Source organism: Lepidochelys kempii, chromosome 11 (assembly GCF_965140265.1).
Source record: "Lepidochelys kempii isolate rLepKem1 chromosome 11, rLepKem1.hap2, whole genome shotgun sequence".
Taxonomy (NCBI): Eukaryota; Metazoa; Chordata; order Testudines; family Cheloniidae; genus Lepidochelys; species Lepidochelys kempii.
This window is the reverse complement of record NC_133266.1, coordinates 68,717,979-68,728,804: the sequence shown is the minus strand read 5'-3', so window position 1 is coordinate 68,728,804 and position 10,826 is coordinate 68,717,979. Positions and strand designations below refer to the sequence as shown.

General features: G+C 47.5%; 1 protein-coding gene across 1 annotated transcript; it reads right to left on the bottom strand.

The window, feature by feature from the left end:
• Nucleotides 1-2,157: 2,157 nt before the first annotated feature.
• On the bottom strand, nucleotides 2,158-8,409 carry SPATC1L (spermatogenesis and centriole associated 1 like). The gene is made up of 3 exons (XM_073304770.1): nucleotides 8,328-8,409; nucleotides 4,785-4,930; nucleotides 2,158-2,611 (listed from the first exon to the last, which is right to left on the bottom strand). Exons 1-3 carry the CDS (start codon nucleotides 8,407-8,409, stop codon nucleotides 2,285-2,287), a joined length of 555 nt encoding a protein of 184 aa, XP_073160871.1. The 3' UTR covers nucleotides 2,158-2,284.
• Nucleotides 8,410-10,826: the final 2,417 nt, after the last annotated feature.

Here is a 10,826-nt window from a genome sequence, read left to right as displayed (position 1 = left end):
GCTCTCCTCCTCAGTCAGCCCAGACTGAGCTGAGCCACTTCCTTTTATATGCTCCCGCCCCTGGGAGCATGCCCAGCAAGGGCGTTGCCACTGTGGTGTTCATACACCCCATCACAGGCCCAGATTCAAAAAGGTATTTAGATATATCTCTTTGTGCATTCAGAAATAAAACCCCACCCACCCACATACCCAGACCAAGGCAGCAATCCCAGCACCACCTCTGCACCCCTCCTTTACATCTCCCGAGAAACGGTATTTCTGAACTTCAGGCTGCAGAGAACACAGTACAGCATTGTGCTCTAGCCTCTGACAAGGACTAGCTAAGGGAAGGGAAAACATGTGGCATCTGTGTGATGTTTAGCCTTGCACAGAAAAAGCTCCCCTTCGCCGACCATCCTACGCACATCCGCAGGGCTTGCACAGGGCCACATGGCTTTACAGTAATGCTGGAAATGTAGCCCTGGGAGTTTCCTAGGCAGCAGTTGTACACGCGCTCAGTAATAGTACAGGAGCACTGGGGCTGTAAGGCTGTGAACTTCCTCAGCAGCAACGGCACAAGCCTTCGGAGGCCTTGTGGGAGTGCCAGGGCTGTGGAACGGCGAGCTTCCTCTACAGCAGTGGCATAAATGCGCTGAGGAACATCTGCACCACAATGCTGCGAGCTTCCTCCACAGAGGTGGTACAGCACACAGTAAGCGTTAGGGCTCTGGGGCTACTTAGGAGCAGCGGCACGAGCAAGCCTTGCATTTCGGGGCCGCAGAATAAAGGTTCAAGCACCTGTTGAAGCACACTGTTTCAATATTTCACCACCTTTCCTTTCCACTCCCATACAAGAAAACCAGGCCAATTAACTTGCAGATTCTTTAATACTTTTGCAGTGACTAGCATGTTTCAAAGATTCTGTTGTATGGCTAATTTTCAGGCAACCAATGGGCGGGTACGAGAGACTTGTCTGCGGACCGTGAGTTGAGGACTTCTCCTCTGTATCAACAGACAGCCTGGCTGTAACTGCAGAGCCATGGCCCATCTCTAGCGCTATGCGGTGTATCGGAGAAGAGGGAAGGGATTCCTGACAAGAAGGGCTGCATTCATTATACCACTGCTCAGCTTTCGGACCAGACTGATCTTACTCAGAGGGAGTACTTTGGATTGCTGTTGAGGCCCTGTGACTTCCTCTCCCAGCACCCCCATCCTCAGATCCCAGTGTCACAGCCCTGGTGTCTTTCCTCTCTTCAGGGGGACTACAGGATTCCTGACCCATGTTAATGTTGAATCCCTCTGCAGTAGCTAGAAACCTCACAAATAGAGAACCCAGTCCTGCGACTCTCACTCACGTGGGTAATCCTTCTTCCTACCAATGGGATTACTCAGAGAAGCAAGGGCTATTCTCCTAAGAATGGATCAGGTCTGAAGGCACTTGCTATGCAAAAGCAAACACGGTAATCATTGTTACCCAATGCCAGCTAAAACTTCAATGGGCTTGCTGCTTTCCAGGTGCACAGTGATTTACACATGCAGGTCCCCAGGGCACCAGGCCTGCAGCTCAGAGCAGCCATAAACTCAGTTTAATGGTCTGCCTAATGGTTCCTGGCCCATAGGATACACAAAGAGATGAGCTTCCCCAGCCCTAGCTGAAAAAGGCGGCAGCTCTAAAGTCAATGGAGTCAAAGGCAGCTGTGTAACCCTGGTGCGTCTCTCTCCTGCTCTCTCTTTTTGGACTGTGTTTTGTTCTGTAAACATCAAGAGGGCATGAAAAGTCATTCAGCAGCAGGACAGGCATGGCTGGTGCACCAGCCCGTTTGGCTCTTACTGTTCATTCCAGTCAGAAAGGTGAGTGCGTACAAGCAGGCTGGATGGATTTCAGTCCCTTCCCCAGTGTCTGTCACAGCACCTCCTGCTGACTGTGGAGCAGGCCACAGCAGGGGCACTGCAGTGACTGCAGGTGGAAGCTTTCCCAGCTTTCAGTGCAAAGTCGATCCCTCCATTTCAGGGGGGGAAGAGTGTGATGGGTGGAGGGGGAAGTGACTGCCTTTGGCCTGCTGGCTTTCCCTGTTGGAAGCAGAACAGAGGCTAGGATAGGATAATAGAAAAGAGGATGGGAAAACTCTAGAAACCTCTCACATTAAAAACAAACACACACAGTATTCCTGCTGGAGCTAACTGCTCTGACTGAGCCTCATGACATAGATAAAAAAAAATCCATGTCTGTATTTAAAACTCATGGTTTGAGTTCATGTCTATGGGAGGATAGTTTTGTCAGTGGGGGTACGGTGAGCACGGTCCACTACCAAGCAAAGAGAGGTTTACTGTCTTCCTTGGAGAGTTCACACAAACAGTTCAGCAGCAGCAAAGTATCGCCAAGAAACTTGGACGGGACGATGTCAATCACGATCTTGCGCAGATCAGCTGGGCTGCTGTGGAGTGGGCTGGAGTGCAGGTCTGGCCGCTGTTTCAGGATGCCGTAGGTGTTGATCAGGAACTCGCTGAACACCGGGTGCACATCCCGGCTGTAGCCCATCTTCTCGAGGCGTGCAGCGAGGGACAGGTAGCGCTGCATCATGGCTCGGTGCTTTTTCTCATCCACAGAGCCATCCAGGCACTTCATGGAGGCCTAGGAGGTTTAAAAAACCAGGGAGAAGCTGTTAGCGCCATTCATAGATAATCATGGGCAGGCCCCGGGGGTTCCTAAAGCCACCACTTTCTGGCTGCATCCACAGCATCCCGGTCTGTCTGCCGCTCAGCGACGACAGTGCTGGAAACTGGCATGCTGGAGAACAAAGTCCCAGTATAGCTGCGGAAGGGACACGGAAGGGCCAGCCAGGGATGAATGAAGCTGCACCTGGCTAGATGCAGCGATAGCTGAAGCTGAGTCGGGTCCTAGACTCTGCAGGCCTCACCTGGCTGGAGGGCCGCACGTTGGCCACCCCTCCATGAACCCTTGTGTTTCTACAGGCAGCTAACGAGCGACTGTATGGACTGAGCTGGGTTTGGCCTGCATGTTAAGGGGCTGGACCCTCAGCTGGTGTAAATTGATGCTGCTCCACTGAAGTGAGCCAGGATGCTGGCAAGCTTTCCAGTTCTCAGGGGAGAGAACTAGGCAGCCCTTCTTGCCAAGGAGAACCAACACCCCCCGGAACATGGGAGTTCTTTTAGCTCTCACCATGCTCGTTACTGTGCAACACAAGCCCCCACCCTCTCCCCTAAGCTACCTGGCTGGCCTCCCCCGTGTGGCTGAATGTCCCAGGGAAGAGAGCAGACCTGCTAGCTGGGAGGGAGTTGGTGCCTCTCCCCTCATTCAGTTACCAACTTTAACAATCAATATTTCTCCCTGACTGACAGCCACTTCCATGGCAGACTACAACATCCTTAGCCTCCTGTGTTCCCCCCATGCACACAACATCGATTCATGAGGCTCACAGGTCACATGCCCAGGTTTCCATGGTAGGGTATGTCTACACTGCCCATTAAGTCGTGATTCTGACTCAGGTTTGAGTCCAAGCCCCCTTCCTGTCCACATACAAATCAGTCTGATTTGGGTGAGCAAGCACTCAGGACCTGGGTCCTAGGGCCCAGCTGGAGGGGAGGGTCAGAGCCCAAGTCCCGCTGTGACTTAGATCCAAGCCCTCTCATTTTGCAGTGTGGACGCAGCTCAAGCCGCCGACCTGAGTCAGAAGATCTGCGTAGTGCAGCATGGACACATTAGCACAGCTGCGAGACCCAGCACCAGCAATCGTTAACCCAGGTTTACAATGCAGTGTGGACGCTCAAGCGTGGTTGGAAACACTGAATCTCCAACCCCAGGTCCCACAGACCTAGATTTACAATGCAGTCTAGACACACCCACAATCTGTTTCACATTGCCGTGGCTCTCTCTGCACAAAAGCCAAATAGACTTTTCATTGCACAAAACCACTTATTTTTCTTATTACCAAGTTTTACGCATATGTGGAGCTCCAGGCCTTTCAAGCAGCTGGGGCTTCTGAGCCTAGTGATTAATTTATGTATCAATAAGCATAACCGTAGCATTTAGAGTATTATGAGTGTAGCTCGCAACTCTTCTGCGAGGGATTATTATCCCCAATTTCACAGATGGGAAACTGAGACATAGAGGCCCAGATGATCCTCAAAGATATTTAGGTGCCCAACTCCCACTGATTTCGGAGAGATTAAGACCAAAATGCATGAAAGGCTGGGACACTGCAAAAAGCCCTTTGGAAGCCCATGACATTTTCAATGTTGGTGTGTGGCTGCATTTCAGATTTTCGGAGTCCCACTGTAATGCTCTCTCTCTTTCACACACACACGCACACCCCTAGAGTTGGCGGGAACAGGATTTTTCATTTAGCAGGGAATTTTGTGACTTCAAAAAGTCTCCTGTTCTGAAGTGGAATGAAAAAAAACCCCGAAATTCAAAAAAACTATTTTTTTTTAAATTTCATTTTGGTTCCACTGAAATTTTTCATTTTGTCAAAATCAAAATGTTTTGTTCTGATTCTGACTTTTAAAACACTATATATTATGCAACAGAATATAAAATTGAAAAAACTGAAATGAAAATTTATTTCGAAATGGGAAAAAACCAAAAAGGTTCTGTTCTGAAATAGTCGGTTTCAACCTGGTCGATTTGCTGTTTTTCTATTTTTCTTTCTAAATGAATTTTCATCAGAAATGACCCGTTTCCATGAAACTTTTTGCTTTCAGCAAATGGACATTGTACCACTGGAAAATTTCCAGCTGGCTCTATGCACCATCCTGTCCCTCAGCAGATTCAAGGAAGGATTTACCTGTTTGATTTTCTCAGGAATGTTGGACACTGTGTAGCCATAAAGTCTTGTTACTCCAGGAAACACATAAGCAAGGATGCGCCTGTCTAGCTGGAAGGCAATCTCACCCACTATGCGGCCATTTTTCTTGCTGTTCAGCTCCAACTCTATATGAAGGACAGGCTGGTTGTTAGTTCTATCGTAACTTAAGGCACAAAGGCCAAATGTTTTCACTGTGCTTAGATTCAGGTTAAAGTTTTACTGCTTGGTTTGAGCCAGATGCCAGGAGAGAGGATATATCCTCACACAAGTTATATACATAGATGCGCACATATACAATCAAACACAGCACTGACTTCCCAGTGCCATGCATGAACTGGATAACATCTGCCTCCTTAAATGGATTGGTTATGTAAATACGCATGGAAAAGGACTTTGGAAATAAATACATGTATAAGGAGAAAAGCAGGTCACATTCAGGGCTTTTCTCAGCCATAAAAGCCCCATTGCCCTTCCAGATGGGCTTATCCACGCTAGGGTCAGGTCTACACTACAAAGTTTTGCTGGCATTACGACGTCAGTCAGGGGTGGGAAAAAACCGTGCCCCCTAGCAACAGAACTGCCAGTGTAGATGCAGCTATGTCGACAGAAGAGTGCTTCTGTGAGCATAGGCAATGTTGCATGGGGAGGTGGTGTTACCATGCCAGCAGAAAAACTCCTTGTGTCAGCATGAGCTGTGTCTGCATTAGGGGGCCCTACAGCATAGCCGTAGTGATGAAGCCATGCTGACAAAGGCTCTGTAGCATAGAGGTATTTAAAAATCATATTGGGGAACCCCCAGGTTCACCTTGCCCTTAGGAGCACATATTAAAATACACACTTGCCCTGTGTACACTAGGACTTTGCAACATGTTAATTAAAACATAGAATCATAGAAATGTAGGGCTGGAAGGGACCTCAAGAAGTCATCCAGCCCAGCACTAAGGCAGGAATAAGTACACCTAGACCATCATTGACAGGTGTTTGTCCAACCTGTTCCTAAAAACCTCCAATGATGGGGATTCCACAACCTCCCATGGAAGCCTGTTTCAGGGCATAACTACCTCAATAGTTAGAAAGTTTTTCCTAATGCCTAACCTAAATCTCCTTTGCCACGGATTAAGCCAATTACATCTTGCCCTACTTTCAGTGAATATGGAGAAATATTGATCAATGTCTTCATTATAACAGCTCTTGATATATCTGAAGACTATTATCAGGTCCCCCCGAGTCTTCTTTTCTCAAGACTAAACATGATCAGTTTTTCCTCACAGGTCAGGTTTTCTAAACCTTTTATCATTTTTGTTGCTCTCATCTGGACTCTCTCCCATTTGTCCACATCTTTCTTAAAGTGTGATGCCCAGAACTGGACACAATACTTCAGCTGAAGCCTCACCAGTGCTGAGTATCTCCCATGTCTTACATATGACAATTACCTCCCATGCCTTACATACAACACTCCTATTCATGCACCCTGGAACGATATTAGCTTTTTTCATAACTGCATCACATTGTTGACTCCAATTTATGATCCTTTTCAGCAGTGCCAGCACCTAATCACTGAGTCCCCATTTTGTAGCTGTGAATTTGATTTTTCCTTCCTAAGTGAAGTATGGGTACTCTGGACTTGTCTGTATTGAATTTCACCTTGTTGAAATCAGGTCAATTCTCCAATTTGTCAAGGTCATTTGGAATTCTAATTCTGTCCTCCCAAATGCTTGCAATCTCTCCAGCTTGGTGTCATCAGCAGATTTTATAAGCATACTCTCCACTCCATTATTCAAGTCATTATAATAATAATAATAATGACTAGTATGGACCCAGGACTGACCTCTGTGGGACACCACTAGATACGCCCTCCCAGTTTGACAGTGAACCTTTGATAACTACTCTCTGAGTACAGTTTTTCAATCAGTTGTACACCCACCTTATGGTAATTTCATCTAGATATTTTCCTAGTTTGATTATGAAAATGTCATGGGGGACTGTGTCAAAAGCCTGACTAAAATCAAGGTATATCAAGTCTACTGCTTCCCCTCTTATCCTCTAGGTCAGTAAGCCTCTCAAAGAAGGAAATTAGGTTGTTTTGAAACAATCTGTTCTTCACAAATCCATGTTAGGTAGTCCCTATTACCCTATTACCCTCCAGGTGCTTACAAATTGATTTTTCAGTAATTTGTTCCAGTATCTTTCCAGATATCAAAGTTAGGCTGACTGGACTAAAACAGCCCAGGTCCCCTTTGTTCCTCTTGTTAAAGATTAGAACTGTGCTTGTCCTTCTCCAGTCCTTGGAATCTCACCCACTCTCCATGAATTATCACAGCAAATTGCTAAAGGCTTCCAGGTTGCTTCAGCTAGTTCTTTAAGTACCCTAGGATGAACTTTATCAGGCCCTGCTGACTTGGATAGACCTAATTTATTTTCTATAACTTGTTCTTTGCCTATTTTGGCCTGCATTCCTTCCCCCTTGGTGTTAATATTAATTGTGTTGAGTATATGGTCACCATTAAACATTTTTTAGTGAATACTGAAGCAAAATAGGCATTAAACACCTCAGCTTTCTTGATGTCATTAGCTATTAGCTCACCTTCCCCAGTAAGTAGGGAACCTACACTTTCCTTCATCCTGCTTTTGCACCTAATGTATTTAAAGAGCCTCTTCTTATTGCCTTTTATGTCTCTTGCTAGGTGTAACTCATTTTGAGTCTTAGTCTTTCTGACCTTGTCCCTACATGTTTGTGCTATTCTTTTGTACTTCTCCTTCGTAATCTGTCCATGCTTCCACTTTCTGTAGGCTTCTTTTTTATTTTCAGGTCATTAAAGACCTCCTGATGAAACCATATTGGACTCTTGAGAACATAAGAACGGCCATACTGGGTCAGACCAATGATCCATTTAGCCCAGTATCCTGTCTTCCCACAGCGGCCAATGCCAGGTCCTTCAGAGGGAATGAATGGAGCATGTAATCATCCCGTGATTCATCCCTCACCACCCATTCCCAGCGTCTGGTAACAAAGGCTAAGGACACTTCAGAGCATGGTTTTGTATTCCTGCCCATCCTGGCTAATAGCCATTGAAGGACCTATCCTCTATGAACTTATCCAGTTCTTTTTTGACCTGATATACTCTTACTATACTTCCTATCTTTCCCTTGCATCAGGATAGTTTGCAGTTGTGCCTTTAATACTGTCTCCTTGAGAAACTGCCAGCTCTTCTGAACTTTTTCCCTTAGATTTTCTTCCCATAGGACCTTACCTACCAGTTCTCTGCATTTGTTAACGTCTACTTTTTATAAAAATCAATTGGCCTTATTCTGCTGCTCTCATCACTTCTTCCTTACCTTAGATGCAAAATGTTGGTGATCAAGTTTTAAAAGATGCCTTTTATCCAAGTGTGGCCAAGCTCTAGGGCAACAAAAAGCCCCCACTCCCCCATGCTTGCAGAGACAGCTTATGATTAGAGTCAGTTAAGCCCATCCTTAGCTACAGTTATTAGCAGCAAGGCCAGGGTGAAATCACGTCATTACCGTTTAAATAATAGGTATGGGGCTTCCGCGGCTCATCTCCTCCTGGGGTCTCTGAGAACCAGACTCTCTTTTTCCTGTGCATCTCTTCTGAGTCCAGGGACATTTTCTCACCCACTGTGTCCCGTGCATTGTTTATAAGGGGGACTGGCTTCCTTGGGGGAATTCCCAGGGGAAATGGCTCCAGTGTTTTGAAGTATCCTGGAAACACAGCCTGTGCCTGGGCTCCTTCCTTGTGTGAAATGCTGAGGGGATTTGAGGAAACAAATTCTCCCAGGGACGATGGCTGGGGCTGACTCAGCGGGTCTGGTGCATTGAGGACACTTCCATGCTGCTGGTGAGCTACAACAAAGCAAAAGGGGGTATAGGATCAGAATTAGCCATGGCTTCCTATAGATTTCCAGTGAAGAGGGCCTGAGAAATCTAGAGGGCCCAGCTCTGATTATCTGTCTAGGTGTTTATGAACGTAAATCCAAGTGCCTGCTTAGTGCCTCTCATTTTGGGGATCTCAGTGTCTGATAACCTCTAGAATCAACAACATTCAAAACTGGACACACCATCTTGCCCAGCTCTCTTCATACAAACATAACTGGACACAACTCAGGAGGGTTGTCTTTGTTCAGAGAGGGCTTTGGCTGGAAGAACAGGTGGTGAGGTGCACTGGCAGAGTTGTCAGTAGCATGGGAAACTCCATGGCTTTTTCTAGTCACTGCTCTCAGAGAATGTCCCATAGCCAAGGACAAGTGTATTTGGGAAGTTTGGTGGGGATGTACTGAGCAGAGTAATTGGAGAGTTCAGAGTTTGTGAGAGCAGGGTCAGCCCTGACCCCTTCTCCATCTTGTCTTTCCCTGTGGTCCTTTTGGGTGCATCCCTCTCTGGGGTGGGGCTGGTGGCAAATCAGCCTGGGGCCAAGAGCCAGCTGGTTTGGGGGGTTCCTGGCACTAACATTTCTGCCACTGTATGTGTGTGACCACAGGATCAGGCAAGGGGATCACCTCACTTTGAACGCTTTCAAGTTTTCCTGGAAGTCAGAGGACAAACTGTCGCAGCCAAAGATTTATGTCCTGCATCTGCCACAAGCAACTTGTTCACCTTAGAACAAGAGGAAGGGGACTAGCCGTATCAGCTGAAAAAAAACCCCCACATGAGACACAAACCTAAATGCAATGTAACACTGATTCAGGGCTCGCCCTGGCTTCTAGAGGACATGGTCCCTCGGTCCAGCACTGGTGCCCCTGCCCTCTTGGCCTGATCCTGAGAAGCACAGACACCACTTGAAACGCTTACTGTAGTCACCTGGATGTTGAGAGCTCCATGAAATCTTGAGCTACAATAGAGGGGTCAGTTCTTACCCATCCCATATAAACGAGCTTTATCTCCTCCAGGTGAAGCCACGTCTGTGAAGCAGACTTTCTTCAGCCTTGAGAGGTCTATGGATTCTGGCAGCTGTTTCTCCACCTTGGTGGTCCAGGAAGTGCTGGAAAGCAGGATTGGTTTCCTCTCCCTAGGTGTAGGCTGAAACAAAGTGGGATTATTGGGAATCCCCTTAAATGTAGCCTCTGCCTGGGCCTTGGGGCTAGACAGAGTTGCTTCCTCATTTGCAATATGGAGAGGGGAATAACTGAACTCCTGCAGCAGCGAAGGGTGTAGATGACTTGGGCTCTCCAGTGGCTTGATATCTCTTCTGTGAGGCTGGGCTGCAACAGAGAACAGAGAATACACTGTTACCATTCAAAAGAAGGCTTTTACTCGGGCAGCTGATCTCTTTTTCTCTGGTGCTAGAACGACTATGAATCGCCATGGGAGGTGCCATGTGCCTGACAGAGCTTGGCAGCAGGGCAGTGTTGTCAGACACATTGCCAGTGAACCTTATTGGTGCCCCTTCAGTCGTGTCCTGTTGGGATCCAAGAAGTGGGTGGGCGGAAGCGGGCTCGCTGCTACAGGACCTCCCCGCGGCCTAAGGGGAGGATCCACAGGTCCAGGATTCCAAATAATTACGGGGGACAACTAAGGCGACAACAGGAACGGGAGTGAGGTCACAGGGCTAAACGAAGGGAACCTACGGGGACACCAAGCAGAGAACCCTGGACAGCGCCCACTGCTCCTCGAAGACGTCAAGGGAGCCAGTGGAGTGTCCCCGGGTAGATAGACCCTTCCAAACCGAGAGCTCCAGTGAGCGTGAAAAGACGGTCGCATGTTACAGCTACAGTGCAGCGCCCTCTCCTGGAGAGAGAGGGGAAAAGCAAACAACAATTGGCTGGTGTCACGTTAGAGAAGATTGAGGTAGGTGGGGGTCATCTTAGAAGACAGAGAGGGCGACCCTGTTGCACCAGGGTGGAATCAGTTTGCTGGTGGGGCTGTCATCAGAGAAAATAAATTAACAGGTCTGTCATAAATATAAAGGGAAGGGTAAACCCCTTTGAAATCCCTCCTGGCCAGGGGAAAGCTCCTCTCACCTGTAAAGGGTTAAGAAGCTAAAGGTAACCTCGCTGGCACCTGACC

Coding starts and splice junctions, on each gene's coding strand:
- SPATC1L (XM_073304770.1), bottom strand. CDS start 8,409: ATGCACAGGAAAAAGAGAGTCTGGTTCTCAGAGACCCCAGGAGGAGAT. Junction 4,931..8,327: donor CCATACCTATTATTTAAACG/GTAATGACGTGA, acceptor TCCTTCATATAG/AGTTGGAGCTGAACAGCAAG. Junction 2,612..4,784: donor TTCCTGAGAAAATCAAACAG/GTAAATCCTTCC, acceptor TAAACCTCCTAG/GCCTCCATGAAGTGCCTGGA.